The 16,679-nt window shown below is 41.5% G+C and overlaps 1 protein-coding gene across 4 annotated transcripts; it reads right to left on the bottom strand.

Annotated features, from left to right (window-relative positions):
* Positions 1-523: 523 nt before the first annotated feature.
* Positions 524-15,571, bottom strand: pif1 (PIF1 5'-to-3' DNA helicase homolog (S. cerevisiae)). 4 transcript variants are annotated; one of them, XM_012854527.3, is made up of 13 exons: positions 15,441-15,571; positions 14,720-15,283; positions 13,695-13,818; positions 13,452-13,577; positions 12,926-13,079; positions 8,263-8,377; positions 7,863-7,969; positions 7,077-7,216; positions 6,586-6,692; positions 6,420-6,507; positions 3,976-4,121; positions 1,057-1,248; positions 524-795 (listed from the first exon to the last, which is right to left on the bottom strand). In XM_012854527.3, exons 2-13 carry the CDS (start codon positions 15,269-15,271, stop codon positions 751-753), a joined length of 1,896 nt encoding a protein of 631 aa, XP_012709981.2. In that variant the 5' UTR covers positions 15,272-15,283; positions 15,441-15,571; the 3' UTR covers positions 524-750. The 4 variants fall into 4 exon arrangements, with proteins under 4 accessions (XP_012709981.2, XP_035993772.1, XP_035993773.1 ...); XM_036137879.1 differs by having other exon boundaries at positions 14,720-15,313; positions 15,441-15,541; XM_036137880.1 differs by having other exon boundaries at positions 14,720-15,310; positions 15,441-15,524.
* Positions 15,572-16,679: the final 1,108 nt, after the last annotated feature.

The following is a 16,679-nucleotide window of genomic DNA, read 5'->3' as shown; positions in this document are numbered from 1 at the left end:
TGGTACTCATCTACATTTATTTTTTATGCATTTGCAAAAATTAAGTTATGAAGAGTGTGTAGAGCTTTGGGAAAGTATAATCATTGGTTAAAGGGTAACTAAATGTGGAAAACATGAAGCACTAAATAGTGGATGCACTGGAAAGGTGCTGTAGCTCTATTTTCTGTAGGTAAGCATGCATCTGAGTTAAAGATCATGTTAAGTCTCCCCCCCCCCCCAAAAAAAAAATAGTCTGAAATTGGATGTAAAAAATCACCAAGTCAACTATAGGTCTATGTGTAGCCCCTCATCACCAAAGCAAATTCCTTGTACATGTAAAACATTATTTGCTCATTCTAATGTAGATGGTGTTGTGCTATTCCTGTTGAGATTCTAAGCTTTTTTTAAGTGCAAAAACTGGTCAAATAGTCACCAAATAAACCAAAGTAGCTGCTGATGTAAATCCAGTCATTTCCAGTTATTGACTTAATTTGCATGCTCAGTTATTCCTCATTTTCAGCATAAAACCATGTCTGACAACAAGTTTAAAGTTATAGGGCTAGAATTTTATTTCAGTACAAACTACAATAAATAAATTTAAAAAAAATCATGCCATGATTAAAAGCAAAGTCTCGACAAAACAGGTTGCAGTAATGAACAGCAGGTGGCAGTCAAACTCAGCCAGTGAGTTAAGCGTGAGGTATGTAACAAAATAAGTGGTGCACACAGTGCATGATGGTTCAGGAGATGCAGATGTTCCTCAGATGTTCCTCAGGCATTTTCTTTGTTATTGGAGATAAAGTCATCCATGGAGGCCTGCAGGAGAAACGGTGTTTAATCTACTGAATCAATTCTTAGGACAGATTCCTCTAAAAAGTCTCACTTTCTGTACATCTGGTGACAACATGAAATGTTCTTCTAGACAAGACTCAACACATCAGTTCAGGATTTAATCATTTAAATCTACGTGTTAAAGCACCACTGGTTGTTGTTAATCAACCTGAGATTTGAGCCACAGCCTGTTCAGATAACCTGACTGAAGATCAGCTTGTCCTCCTGGTATGCTGAAGCTCTCACCTGCATGAGCAGCTTCTCCTTCCTCAGCTTCTTATAGTAGAGGAGAACGTCTGGATCTGCCCGGACAACGTGGGGGTCAAAGTCCATGACCCTCAGACCCTCCAGGCTCCGGGCTCGGGACAGCGCCACGTAGGCCTGGCCACTCTCAAACACCCGGGCCAGAGAGATCTCAACACAGTCCAGAGTCATTCCCTTTAAAAGAAATGGAGTCAAACATTATTGGTTCTCATCTGAAACAGAGAGGGTGAAGGACAAGAGTGGAGTGTTTCGACATCTGATGCAATTTTCTAATCAAGACTAATTAGAATTTTAAATTTGAAGGAAAGACAAATCAAATTTCCTGTCAAAGAGCATTATTTTGCTTTTTTTCCACGGACATGAAACTGGCAACCAACAGGTTACACACAGAACTTTCTCCTGCGCCACTGTTGTCCCAGCCCATTAAGCATGGCGGTGGCAGCATCATGCTGTGCGAGTGTCTAATCGCCATTATGTAAAACCAAAACTGTTTAAAACACACCCTGTATTAGGCCTGTCACAACAACTAATTTTACTGGACGATAATTTTTCTAGAAAGTTATTGCGATAAATCATGTCACTTAGAGACCTTTTTTCAACCCAATATAATAATGGCATAACAACAAGTATATCCTCTCGACCTGCCAGCTCAAACAAATTAAACGGGTGGCGTCATTTGGTTTAAATACAAAAAAACTTCCACCCTGCAGCGGTCGTATTCAGCTTTAACACCAATTTAAAGTTCAAACTAGTGTTTCTCTGGCTCTCATTTTAACTTTGAGCATGTGCCTACCTGACACAAGCACCGTATTATAAGCCTGGTGGTTAAGCCCCCCCCCCCCCTTTTTGCAATAATTTATCAGTTATCGCATGATAAATTGTCATGCGATAATTGATTTATTGATTATCGTGACAAGCCTACCCTGTATTAATTCTGTATATTGGCATTAGGAGCATAAAGCAAAGGAAGAATTTCATAACAGGGAAACAGATCTGACTGAGTAAACATGAAACTGATGTGGTAAAGCACTTCATGGCTACTTAAGTATATGATCCTGTGGGCCAGTTTATGAAAGACCCTGAAAGACTGCATGGTGTCATCAACTCAACCAGGAGATTTTCAATAGAAATATCCCTAGAGAACCCAGATACCACCAACTGTAGTTCACTGCCAGAGGATCCACCATAATGATCCAAAACATGTGGCCAGTTTAATACCAGTGGTTTAGATACAGAATTAACCTCCTTCAATGACCATATCGGTCCTCAGCTCTAAAATCCTACAGATCACCTTTTGGCTGAACAGAAACCAACAAAAGACCATCAGGGAGAAGAAAACTGTCATGTTGGCTGAAGCAGGTTGAACTAATTGACAGCAGGGGTACCAGTACACGTCTCAATAAGGATTTTGTAAGAATTTTTATTTTCAACCACACAATAAATGTTCTCAAGAGTTGAATTTTTATTTCCACATTTTATAGTGAGCAATTATGTTGCTGCCGCTATAAAGCATACATTTATTTGAAGTTTTTTTTTTACCATGGCTGCATAGAAACAAGGCCAGAACTGCATTTGTTTGATTTGTTTTCTGCCAGGATGCAGCGGTCGGCATCACTTCTCATTCCAAACGTTTGGTGATTTCACTGAAGTAAAAAGGGAATTTATTTTCTGCCTAGGGAAAAACTTAAAAATATAAGCCTATAAGCAATGTTTGATTTTTTTTGTTAAGAACTAAATATTAGCCTAAAAGCTTTGAAGCTCTTTAAACACCCCTATTTCAAACCCATTTAAACTGTTAGATTATGTTAAGTTTGTTGTCCAGCTTTTATTTGCCTGCCTTTCTCATGCCACTGCAATGCATTTTTTGGAGTGTCATTCTTTTATGTTCTGCTCATGTAGAACATTTTGAATAGTCTTGTCACTGAAATGTGCTGTAGAAAAAGTCATTTAGGCAAGGCCAGTTAGAGTCTAAAACGGGGCAAAATTCTGATAAAGACTCATTCTCTGTTTGCAGACACCTTTGCTGTAGATCAAAACCTGCTCCCAGTGCCTACAACCAATGAACCCAATTATCCAGAGGGCCCTCTTTCCTCTTCTCCAGCCAATTATTGAGTCTGGGGTCAGGATGTAGCGACGGCAGTGGCTGCAGGGGGGGAAGCTGCTGGTGAAGCAGCACAGAGTCATTTCCTTTTCAAATTGAGTTGTTGCCACTGATCTCACCTCAGCCGACTGTCAGCCAGCAATGGGATCTCTGGTTGCATTTGCAAATTAAAAAACAATCAACAGAGAGGGGTCAATTAGACGTCACAGTGGACCAGACCTGAAAATAGCCAAATCTCCTAATCGTGTGCCATTGTGTCCCTTTAAAAACAAGTAAGTTTGATTAACTCGGGAACAAACCTGTGTTGGCCTGTAAACTAGTCAACATGCTTGGTGACTGTAGTAAAGACACAGCATGGAGCAGGAAGCAAAGTGGTGTGAAATGCTGCTTTCTAGAGGCTGCAGCCTGCCCAGCAGCTCTCAGGCTGTACGGCAGAGTGGGTTAATGACCAAAATTATCAGCATACTAGCCCATTTTGCTGCGAGAGCATAGCTGGTCAGCGATGTCCTTAAACCACAAGAATCAAAGAAGATTAGAGAGAAGATGAGACTTCTTTTGATACGTCCACTCAATAAAAACGAGGACAAAAGTGAAGCAGTTATAAAAATAGGCCAATCGAGCTGAAATAAAACTCCCCTATTTCCTCTTCTACTGAACAGAAGAAAAAAAAAAAAAAGATGAATTCAAGTGTAACCATCTTTCCTGCACTCCACAGTGAAAGCTGCCTTTGATAGAAAGTACACCAGTGTTTAGGTGAAAGCATGCGTTTCTGTAGCCGACGTGTCAGAGGGTTAACTCACCTGGCTCTTGTGGATGGAGATGGCCCAGGCCAGCTTCAGCGGCAGCTGCTGTCTGCTTAAATAGATGCCTCCAGCGGACTTAAACACCCAGCGCTCCAGCTTCAGCACCTCTGTGACCCCACACAGGAAGCGCACACACGGGAATCCTGAGGACCACAAATGAGCCAGTGGCTGGATCAGGAGGAGGTCATCTCTATTGGACAACGGTGCTCTTCCTGATAGGAAACTGGTGCATCTCAGCAAACTGAAATGTTACGATGAGGCTCATTTGTCAGATCTAAACCTTGTGAAAATAACCTTTTAGCGGGTATTAAACATAACATTAAGCCCACAGTCCTGCATTAAAATGTTTTATTCTGATGCAATATTCTAATCCTAAATCTTAGCTGTAAGGAAAATTGTAAAACAGATGCTTGAAAATAGCCTGTGTGTACTCAACTCATTCACTAGTGAAACACGGTATAGAATATATGGACCATTCTACAATACTGTAAGTTGTTGAGATGCACCTGTCAACATGTTGCGGTCTGAAATCACCCCCAGCTCAGTTTATAAAGAAAACCCCTGAGGACAAAATTCACCAGATTTGCAGTGCTAAACTAGTTTTTCCTGCCAACAGACTCTCCCACCCCAGATAGATTACATTCCTTTATTTAACAGGGTAATAAACGCATTAAGATTATTACCTTTTCCAAGAGTGACCAGACCAAGACGGCAGCTCAAATACACATTTGAATACATCCCGCAGTAAAAAGACCAGTTTACAAGGTGCAGTCACAACAGCCAACCAGCTGAGGAGCTCTGCAGCTCCTCCAGAGTTGCCATGTACAACAGGCTGGCTCCCCTTGCCCAGCCTGTTAGTTGAGGAGGATGGTTACGTGTTACTGGGTCTGCAGTTGTGCCTTATCCAGATGTTCAAAGTTTAGGTTATAATTTTACAATCCAACCCGTTTGAAACTTCTCCACTTTCTTCCTGATCCGTATACCATGTTTCTTGCTCTTAATGATGCCGTTTGTTCTCTAATGTTCTCTAACAAACCTTCCTTCAGAAAGCATCCAGATTCAGACTAAGATTAAATTACTTATAGACAGATTATTTAATCATACAGGGATTACAAATGGTTGCACTGGATTTTATTTAAGGATATCAGACTGAAAAGGGTCCGAACAACAAATGTGTACACCACCTTGTAGTTTAACATGCAATGAAAATAAAAAGCTGCGCGCCTTTTTCCTTTCCCCACAATTATGCACTCATTTGTGCTGGTTGTGTAGTGGCAAGTTATGAAAAAAATAAGTAATGATAGCTGTAGTTCTGAAGGCTCAGAAATGCTCATACCCACCTCAGAATCCACACACACTTCCATATTCATCTACATTTTAAAAATAAATGCATTGCATTCACTGAAACTTAGAAAACTAAAATATTGTCAATAAGAAACTGTTTTCAATTCAACATTTAGGTTTTTACTTTCTGACGGTGTCCCTAGGACCAGCTTCTGCCAGCGCTGCTGTTAAGAGCCACTTAAAAATGGAAATTGATTTAAATGCATCAGTGGCATTTCATCCAGAACTGTTCTATTCTCTCACATTAAAACAGGCTTGATGTTTTCTGGTGCCACTTAGGGTTGGAGGAGATTCTAACAAACTGCAACAGCAATACTCAGTTTGATGGAACACAGGACATTGTTGGGGGGGGGGGGGGGGAAAAACTTTATTACCCAATACTAAAACATAGAATCCCTACTTAATACCATGTTGTGAGACTTTGAAATTGAGTTTGGCAACAATGCAGTTTTACCGTCTCTCTGAACGCTCCAAATAAAAGGCCACTTGTACCAGAAAAGGTGCCAAAAAAATAAGAATTTAAATTCCAAAGTTTATTAAACTGACCTGCTAGGATGCCAGCACTGTCATTATGGCTTTGCCTACTCATTGTCATCACAGCGGCCTTCTGCACACTTCTGTCATCTTCCACTGAAAGCTGTCAGCAGAGCTCATTTTCATTTGGCTTTAAATTCACTGAAGACTAACTTTTCTGTCAACACATTTAAGTAGACCAAGCCCGCAATAATGCACAGGCTTACTGTGGCTGAAGCCTGAGGGGCTACCATAAAAACAATAAAAAATGTCAGTGTATCATGGAGTAAAATAAAAAATAACGTAACAAGACGTATTTATGTAGTAGAGATGAACCGAAATCATGTTTCCGCTCCGTCAGGCAAAACAAGCCGACCGCATTCCCAGCCCGCCCCGCTCAACAAATTCAGAGATGTTTATTGTGGACCTCCAGAATCTCTCAGCTCCATGGCCTGAAGGCTGGTTAATGCAGGCCTGATGTAGACCACTGACTCTATGAGACCTTTTCATGTTTAAATAAAGAGAAGTCTAATTGAAGAAGCCTTTTCAGTGCGTTGTGAGGATGAAAGAACATTGAAACAAACCTTGTTTTCCCGAGTCAAACGCCACCACTACTCCTCGAGCTCCATTCACCAGACCTCGAGCAACATCCAGGTTCTTGGTCAGCATGACCTTTAGGAGACAAAAGCGTTTTTATCCAGAGTAGATATCTGCAGACAATAGCAGCAGCAATATGGAGCTGAAGCCTACCTGGGCTCCGACTTTCAGCTGGATCAGTCTGCCAACTGGACTGTGAGCATCTATGGTCCTCACCAGCTCCGGGTCACTATCCAGGGCCTCAAACGCCCGCAGGGGTCCTACAAGACAAAGACAACTGCTTCAATCAGAGCATTACTGCCGAGGCTCCTGGCTGCAGTATTACTGGCACAGAACATTACACAAAAATTAAAACATTTATACACCCAAAAAACTCCATCCTGCTGCTTTGGACTAAGTGTTTTTGATGCAATTATGTCTTAGAAAAATAAGGTTCCCAGAACTGAAAAAAAAAAAAAAAACATTACTCAGAACCCAAGCTGCATCCAGCAGACACAGAAAACACCTGAAGTGGAAAACAACTTAATTACACTACGGTTTTACTGTTCAGTTCAAGCAGAGTGACCAGAACTCAACTGGTTTTAATACCTGCACCAGGTTGGGATGGGGGATAAATGAGCCAATCAGATGGTTAGTATTCAGACCTGGCAGCTGCTGGAGTTTGTTCTCATTCGTGAGCTCCACGTCGTCCTTGTGTGTGCACAGCCTGGTGGCCAGGATCCCGTCCCGCTCTATCTGATGGTAGGCGCTTTTCATCAACTTGGCTGTCACTTCCTCCGTCACCCTGAGTTATGGCGACAGAACATTTCCCTCAGAAAAAGCTCAAGACGATTGATCTGCTCTGGGTTTAACAGGATTTAAAGAACATAACATACATTCACCCTGATTCTGTTGAGAAAGGATCTGTTTCAATTCAAAAATCAATTTGTTGGGGGAAAAAAAAAAAAGCACACAACAACAACAACAAAAGATCCAAAAGCTGAAAAGCTAGTCGCAGCTTGGTAGATGGTAAATGGCTTGTACTTTTATGCAGTGAGGCTGCCATAGAGGTGTACAGAAAACCAAAGGTGTGTTGATCACTGATCAGTGTGAGCTGTTCACACAGAAGCCCAGATTATATTCACAGATATATCACAGATTGTGTGTTGGAGCTGCATGATGGGATTCCTGCAGTTGCAGTCAGAGCAGTGTTCACATACAATACACCAACCAAGCGCTGCCAAGAGCGTTACAACCTGTCAAAACTATTAAACAGGAGGCAACAGCTGATCCCATCATCAGCTGCATTTGTTTGCTGCTTCCTTCCTTCCTACATGTATGGGAGCAGCAGCTGTGGACCAGCTAATGGTCTCTCACCCAGTAAAGTGTTTTTTGTCAGTGTTTTTGTTTTTAAAGGGATAATGAAACAGAAGAATTGTGCTTTTATTCACCTGCCCACCCTCACCGCCTGCAGGAGGGAGATGAAGTTCTGGTCCGTTTGCCTCCTCACTTCAGTCAACTCCATGTTGACCTGGATGACCTTCCGCCAACATCTGGCCTGAAAGTTCATGATTCAAAAGGTTTTTCATGAATTCCCACAACAGCCCCCAGAAAATGTGAAGACAGAGTGTAAGGAAGGTGCCATCTAAAGATAATGTGCACAATGAGTGCACATGAACCATTACAGCCCTGCCCATATTTATTCAGACTAGTCTCAGCCTACTCATTACCACACCAGGAAAACTAATGCACTGATGAATCCATTTTACATGTCATTTTATCTCCAGTTACTCAAGTAAGGTACAGTACACGACAGCAAGTACTTGCAGAGTTTAAACAGTTTAGGCCAACCTGAAAGCAGAAGCTGGCCTTTTCCTTTCCTTTAGAGACTGGAGGAAGTTGAAGGAAGTCCCCACAAACGATCAGCTGGATCCCTCCAAACGGCTGTGTGGACCTCCGCACTGACCTGCCCAGGAAACATTACTTCTACATTACTGGGTCAAATGCATTCAGTCACAGCCCTAACCAATCAGATATTCAGGTACTGAAAAAGCAAAAATGCTGCCAGAAAGCAGCTTGCTACGTTTTCTGAATCGATTTGAAAGTAGTCCCACTTTAGACCAAACTACAGTTTTGCATGGGAGTACACCCCTCCCAGCAGGTGTGCAGCTTGTGTAACTGGAAAAATGTGTAATCCCCTCAAAATAACTCAGTCATTGCAGCGAAGCCGCTGGCAACAAACGCGAGTGCACTCCGAAGTGAAAATGTCCACTTTGTGCAGGAAGTGTTAGTATTTAGCGTGGTCACCATTATTTCCCAGCACTGCCTTAACTCTCCTGAACATGAAGTTCACTAGAGCTTCACGGGTTGCTACTAGAGTCCTCTTCCTCTCCTCCATGATGACATCACCGAGCAGGCGGACATTGGAGACCTTGCTCATGACGGTATTCAAGGTTCCCTAAATGAACCGTAGCTCCCCACAGCCAGCAGCACTCATGCAGCTCCAAATTATGACATTATGCTTTACTGTAGGCAGGACACAGGTCACTACACTCCTCACCACTATGCCCACACACGCTTGGCACCATCTGAACTCAAGTTTATCTTGATCTCAGACAACAGGACACAGTTCCAGTAAGCCAGGACCTTAGTGTGTCGTCTTCAGCAAACAGTTTGTGGGCTTTCTTGTGCGGCATCTTTAGAAGAGGCTTCCTTCTGGAACGACAGCCATGCAGACTAATCTGATGCAGTGAGCGGCTTACAGTCCAAGCACCACACAGGGTGATTCTCTCCCCCCCCCCTCCCCCCTCCTCCTCCCCCCTCAGCAAGCCTGGCAGCATTCATTTTCAATAGACACCTCTGGATATGATGTTGAATGTGTGCCCTCAACTTCCTTGGTCTACCATGAGGCCTGTTCTGAGTGGAACCTGTCCAGTTACACCACTGCATGGTCATGGCCACCGTGCCACAGCTCAGTTTCATGGTGGTGGGAATCTCCTTATAGCTCTGGCCATCTATGTGGAGCGACAATTCCTCCACCCACCAGATCCTCAGAGTTCTCTGCTACGACGCTGAACTTCCAGAGACCAGTAAGAGAGAAAGCCACAACACCTGCACACCCTTCACACCCTAGACCTGGTAACACTAACAAGTCACATGACACCAGGGAGGGAAGATGGCCAATACGGACCAATTATGAGATTTTCGCTTATGGGTGTGCTCACTTTTGTTGGCAGCAGTTTAGACATTAAGGGCTGGATGTTGAGTTATTTTGAGGGAAAATGTACACTGTTATACAAGTACTTTAAAGTCAATAGACTTTATTACCAATATGTTACCATAATGAAATTTTGGCGAGACAACAGCACAGAATTTAGACAAATCAAGACAAATGTTAAAGTTGAATTTACCTACGATTCCTGAGAAGCTACAAAGTACGCAAATAATCCATAGCATCTGTAAGGTTTAAATGTTCGAGGCAAAGAGTCATTACAGAATGATTAAAAACACTGCAATAGTATAAATGTACAATCAGCATGAGTGTGTTTAAAAAAAAAAATTCTCAATTGGATCAAGAACCTGTGGAACCAGCAGCATGTTTGTAAAGACTTAGATAATTAACTGGACTGGTTTACATTGTAACAAAGGGTCATAGCTTCAGTGCTTTCCCATGAAAATGTAAGGTGTAGCAACTTTAGTGAGATCCTGTATATTTAGACACAGAAATGCCTGGCAATAATATGGTGTAGACTTCTTTTCAGGTGGGTTAAGGGAAACTAAGCCTAAATCATGCAAGGATGTCAGAAACAGCTTAAATGTATTCAGTGAAAAACTAATCTCATTCTATTTGGAATCTTGATATTATGGTACTGTGTGCAGCTAAAACTACTTTTAATAAATATAAAAAAAAATAAAAAGAGGGAAATGTAGTGAAATATTTAAACATTTGATCTGTACAAGCCAACAGAAAATAAACACATTTTAATCTAAAGGGACATGAAACATTTAATCTGCATTGGATGTGCACCAACAAGATATTTTCCCAATAGAGATGAAATTCAGTTTCATCCAGAAGAGAATAGTCAGTTCAGTTAAAAAGAGCTACCAGAACATCTAATCTATTTTCATCTGAAAGCTGTAAAGGAAGAGAAAGGTTGAAAATACAAATACATATCGACTTGTTTTTTTTGTCAAGTGCCTTGAGACGACATTTGTTGCTAATTGGCGCGCTAAAAATAAATACAATTTCCGATCAGAGCTACCAAACGCACATGCAGCAATATAACATCTGAACGAGCTGCTCGAAACAGAGGTGATGCATCGCTGACAGACCATCACCAAGACAAATGAGGAGCGGGATTTAATTTGTATTTTTTTAATTTGTTGTTATGGAAACTGTATAGGGAATTGCAGTGAGGGACCACTCAAAGTAAACTAGGGCAGTTGTCCATTTTATGTTAACGTTTTATTTCCAGTTAAACAAAACAGGTGTTTGTTGGGTTAAAAAACAATTATGTAATGCTTAATAGAAAAAAAATAATCTGTTTAACGCAACACCTTTTTTATGTGGGAACTGGAAATTAAAATGTTAATATGAAGTGGCCTAACACCTTCGTTTAACTTTGAGTGTATTGTCATGAAAAGCTCATTTAGTTGACATGCTGTGGTAATTATTGAAAGGGTGTAAATAAATTATGACACCTTAATACAGGGGTTCTCAAACTTTATATTTGAACATACACTTGTCAAATTATGAATAGGAGTATTTTTATAAGAACTCAAAAAAAAAAAAAAAAAAGTACAGCCTTCCTCCTGTGATAAAACAAGGAATGTTGAATATCTTGTAAAGTTATACTTTGGTACCGGTATTAGAAATACACAATCTTTTTAGCACGTCAGCATCAACTAATCTTGCGACCCCCAAGGGGTATTGTCTCATTAGAATCAGACTTTTGCTAGACATTTAATTTATAAAAAAACACTGAATTTTTAACCTGTGTAATTATGCATCAGATTTACTTTTTTTTTTAGCTCAACAGGAAAAAGGAAAAAAAAAAATGGTAGCAAATGAGAACTACAAAACTTCCTTCGAGTCAAAACAAAGCTCAGGGGTGGCACACTAGCTGCCATCAGATCAGTCCAACAATTCACCCAGTTCAATTAGATGGAAAAAGATTAAAAAAAAAACTCAAATGGCTGTCGATTGGTACCTAGCATTTTGAAATCTATTTTAACAGCAAAAACCTCCTCACTTATCTTCATTTAGCCACTAGCAAGCTAACTGTTAAGAGACTATCCTCTGCGTCATGTGATCAAAGCGGAACTTGATTGGCTAAAAGCCTCTCGACTATCTAGTGCTGACTGCATCAGCTAGAGTCACTGGGTCCACACATTTGCAGAAGAATTTTTGCAGGTAAATTTCTGCTTGCAATATTATAGTTAAATTCCTTCACTAGTTTGATTTCATCAAAAGATTAAGTATGACAAAGTGGATTTTAGAAACTTTAAGACAAACACAGGTTAGTCACTGATTAGTTGAAAGCAAGACAGCAGAGTTCAATGTCTAATTTGTTGCCAGATCAGAGCAACCGTGTTTTCTGGGCAATGATCAAACACTCTGGCTGAACTCTCCCCATAGTTCAATAGAAGGGAGTTATATTTTAAACCAGTTTGTAATCCCCTCTCCATACATTGTCTATAGTACACACGATTACCTAGCCAGGTCATGGCGCAAGGTGCACTGGTGCGTATCTCAAACAGTTGCTGGACTGAGTTGAGGAAGCCAGAGTACGCAGAGATGAAACCGAGCACCCAGAAACAGAATATCAAAAGCCCAGAGAGAAGCATGCAGAAAGACTGCAGGGTGGGATATGTACCTAGGAGCTTCTTGCTTGTCACAATGTAGTAACTGAGACAGGTTGAGGAAATCAGAATTCTAAAAGAAGCAGTAAAGTTGTATAACAGTCAGCTACATAAAACAGCTAAGAACCTTTTGATCTGTTCAAGTGCATAAATACATAGTTAAAAAAAAGGGAAAAAAAGAATAGAGAAAAAAAGAAAAAAGAAGAAAAAAAGACCCTGGGGGCACCACACATTAGATTAATAGAACCGGATTTGCTGTAGTTTATATGAGCACTGAAGCTGCTGGCAGAGTAAGATGAGAGTCAGTCTAAAACAGAGTCCATTAATAAACATGTAACTAGTTAAGCTGGATCAACAGTGTCAAGACTGGTGAAACGTCCAACAGAACTGAAAAAGAAAAATTTCCTGGTGTTTGCATTCATCATGTCGTCACTGGACACTTAAGACAAAGTTTCTGTTGAATACACCAGAGGAGTTTTAAATTAAATAAATTGTGCTGTTCCGGAAAATAAATCAGTTTGGTGACTGAAGTATTAAATTGAGAGTTGCATAAACCACATGACATTCCCAGTTCCAACTCGCCATTACTCCTAAAACATGGAGCAAACTTTTTCTAAAGCTTAATCTGATAATGTCCAGTTTTATGTCCCACCTGGCAACAGACTCTAGCTTGTCAAAGAACTGGGCATCCACCATGGACACTTCATCAATGATGAGGTGTCGACAACTGGTCCAGTGTTGCAGCACGCCGGGTCGCAGAGCCAGCTCGATACACTGCTCAAGGGGGGCGGAGCCTGAGCCAATACCTGGAATAAAGCCAGGAACAAGGATCAGTTCGTGTGAAAACACCTGACACCTCTTTCAAAAGTGTTCATTCTGAGAAATGCAGTCATGCAGCGCCTTTCACTCTAAAACAGATTGCACTTTTAAAATGTGAGCACAGAAATAAAGTGGTATATAAGTGGAACACGCATGAGATTTTCCATTAAAGTTGCATTAGTTCAGGGTAAATGTCAGCTTGGGCATTTTGATTGACAGGCAAAAAACAAACAAACAAAAAAAAAACAACTGAACATACATATATACATGTGCACAGAGAAAAAGAGAAAAAAACACTGTCTGTTCCAAACACTATTTAAAAGTGAAAATCATTTTTCTGGGCCCCAGTGGTGACCGACCTGCGAAGCTGTGCAGCGTTGTTCCTCCAATGTGGCATGCAGCCACTCCGGTGCTGGCTGTCACAAAGGTGCTCTTTGGAGGGAGAGAACCTATGATTCTCTTCAGCAAAAAAGATTTCCCTGTACCTGGAAATCAAATCAATACCTCAGAGATACATTTTCAAGGCCTCAATCAGAAGGTGAGATTCAGAAAGACTGTACAGCTTTAAACAGTGGACTTCCAGGAGAGATGAAACATTTTACCAGCACTTCCGGTAAAGAAGACGTTCCTGCCACTCAGCACGGCGCTGAGAACGGCAGCTTGCTCTTTGCTGAGCTTCCGTGCGGGGAGAGAAAAGATGGCTTTCTTACTTGGGTTGCCCTTCACCTAGAATCACCACCAAAACCTTTAATGAGTTTCTGACACACAGATGGGTTTGCAGAAATCAGCAAGTTTGATATAAAATTAAAAAGTAGAGACAGCTATGTAACTTTAATAATGCAAGAGCTTCAGTTAGGGTTTCCCAGATGGGAATTAAAAACCAATTTTCGGTTTATTGGAAAAATCTTCATACCCTTTAAATTCCTGACAATTTGTCATGTTACGGCTACAAACTTTAATGCATTTAATTGGGATTTAATGTGACTGGTGGGAAGAAATGAAGACAAATATGGTCTCTTAAGTTTTACACCCACCTAAGAAGTGGGCTGTAAATTTGTGACACTATTCTACAAAGTAACTCAAGCACAGTCAGACTGGATGGAAAGCTTCAGAGCAGCAATTTAAGTCTTGCCAAATATTCTTATTTGGGTTTAGGTCTTTGGCTGGGTCAACAGATTATTGTGTGCACTGATTTATGATTAATTGTACTAAAACATTGTGTTGTAGCTATAGTGCATGTTTAATGCGCTGCTGGAGAGTGAACCTCTGCATCGTCTCAGGCCTCTAGCAGTCTAACAGGTCTTCCTTCTGCCTTGTGTTAATGATTCTACTTGGTTGTTTAGAAGTTTATTCTTTAAAATGCCAGAATTAGCACATAACTTTGGATTTTTCATTTTGACAAATTTAATTTCCTTTTGGGATTAATGAAATATTTTTGAATTGAAATCAGATGTTATGATCAGTTACTCAGTAATTAAGGAGACTCACCCTAATACATTTTTTTGTTCTTACTAAATTATTTTTCTTTTTTAATTCCCGTTTGACTTCTACTCATCTAAAACCATATTGCAGGAATGTTACAGTCTGTTTTGGCCAACCTACCAACCTCTGGTGCTCAGTGACTCACCGGGCTGCCGCTGGCATCACTCCGAGGCCGTTTGACCCGCTGGCCCGTCCCCGCAGCAGGCCCCTTGTTGGTGCGGTCTGTCGGGCCGGCAGGAGCCGCTCTGCTCCGCATCTCATTCACCTTCTGGATGTCTTTCTGCTGCAGGGGGCTGATGGCCTCGAAGCTGCGGGGCAGGCCGGCCTTGAGCTTCTCTCTGCCGGTCAGAGGCTTGCTGCTCTGCCAGGCCTGGTGCTTGATGCTGAGGGTTTTCAGGAAGAGCTTCAGCCGGTCAGGAGGACAGTTGGAGATGAGCACCTGGATGTTTTCAGGGAGCAGCTTCACGCTGCACTTCCCGTCACTTGCGAACTTGGTGAAGAGCCTGAACTCTTTCAGGAGGTAGCTGTGGGCCGTTTTGCCGTCGTGCACGCGGAGGACGATCTCCTGGAACTCGTTGCGGCCCAGAATAACGGAGGCTTTGCGGATGAGCTGTCTCCGGGTGGCTTGGCCGCAGCCGTTCAGCTGCTCCACCGTCACGCAGCACTGCAGCTGGGCTCCGTCCTCCCCTGCCAACATCGCAGCGACTCCCTGACAAATAGCAGCCGGCATTAGTTCCTGCTGGAGCAGTTTAAACAAAGCGACGCTGCGTCTTTAATAATGAAACATCCCCGCAGCTGGGCGTAATTATGTCAAAGCAAACTATGTATTGTTACATGTTGCCGTTAGAGCGCGTTTTGTCTCTTACCTCAGATTTTAATAAAAAGGTCTGCCACCGGCCTCTGTGTTTCTGTCACGGTGGAGCAGCTGGACGACGGGATGGCAATCAACTATCCATTTTGAAATTTCACGACGGTAAACTCAACGAATCAGAAACCGGCGCCTTCGACCAATCACGGCGAGGAGGTTTAAACGTCGAACCAATGAGAGACGAGACGCCGGCTTTTGAACCTAACCACCTGGTCGGAGGCGGAAGTGTACGGTTGGAAGAGTTGGATTTGGAGCTGCGCGGGAAAAACAAAACATAAAAATATATCGGATTTGGAAAAGGTGGATTTGGCATAAACTGGTATGTGAATGGTTCTGGTGGAAATGGAGGTAGAAATAGAGGAAGGTATGGATTTAGAAGGGTGGACGCCAGTGGGAAGAGGAAGAGGGAGAGGACGTGGAAGAAATAAAACAGATGAAGGAAAGGGAATTCAAGGCAGTAAACGAGAACTGGAAGGAAGTAGTTCGGATGAAGAAAGGATAGTTAGGAGGAAACTTGTGAGGGAGGAATTTAAAATAATATTAAAACTTAAAAATGAACAGGAACAGGATAACATCAGCCCCATTGTGGTGTCAAGAGAAATAAAAAAGAAAATTGGAGATGTCGAAATGGTAAAGATTTTGCGAGATGGAAACCTATTGGTTGTCTGTAAAAACGAAGAACAAATGAATAAGGCTTTAAATGTGGATAATATTTGTAAAAAAACTGTGTTGGAGAAAAAAGTGTTGGGAGAAAATAAAAAGATTAGAGGAGTGATTTATGGGATCCCTCTAGATGAAGATCTTGAGAAACTTAAGAGAAGTATTGGGGGTGCAAAAGTGAACAACTTGAAAAGATTGTCCAGAACAATAAATGGAGAAAGAGTAGGAAGTTTATCGATTCTCATTGAATTCGAAGAAAAAGAATTGCCACAAAACATTAAAATAGGTTATCTCAGTTTTCAGGTCAGACCATATATCCCTCCACCAATTCGTTGTTTCAAATGTCAAAGGTACGGACACATAGCAGCAGTTTGTAAAGGAAAGCAGAGATGTCCAAAATGTGGGGAAGATCACAAGTTTGAAGAATGTAAAGAAGTACAAGAAAAATGTTGTAATTGTGGAGGGCAACATAGAGTTACATATGGAGGGTGTGAAGAAAGAAAGAAGGCGAAAGAAATCATACAGATGAAAATGACAAAAAACATAAGCTATGCAGAAGCAGTTAAAAATGTGAAGG

This window comes from Fundulus heteroclitus, chromosome 6 (genome assembly GCF_011125445.2).
Source record: "Fundulus heteroclitus isolate FHET01 chromosome 6, MU-UCD_Fhet_4.1, whole genome shotgun sequence".
In the NCBI taxonomy this organism is placed as follows: Eukaryota; Metazoa; Chordata; class Actinopteri; order Cyprinodontiformes; family Fundulidae; genus Fundulus; species Fundulus heteroclitus.
Note: the sequence above shows the minus strand (reverse complement) of the source record. Positions and strands in the feature narration are given on the sequence as shown.

Excerpts from the sequence above, each read along its gene's own strand:
- pif1 (XM_036137879.1), bottom strand. The coding sequence starts at position 15,304 with ATGCCGGCTGCTATTTGTCAGGGAGTCGCTGCGATGTTGGCAGGGGAG. Across the intron at positions 13,819-14,719 it reads GTGATGCCAGCGGCAGCCCG|GTGAAGGGCAACCCAAGTAA; the intron begins GTGAGTCACTGA and ends TGGTGATTCTAG. Across the intron at positions 7,217-7,862 it reads CAGGCGGTGAGGGTGGGCAG|GGTGACGGAGGAAGTGACAG; the intron begins GTGAATAAAAGC and ends GCCATAACTCAG.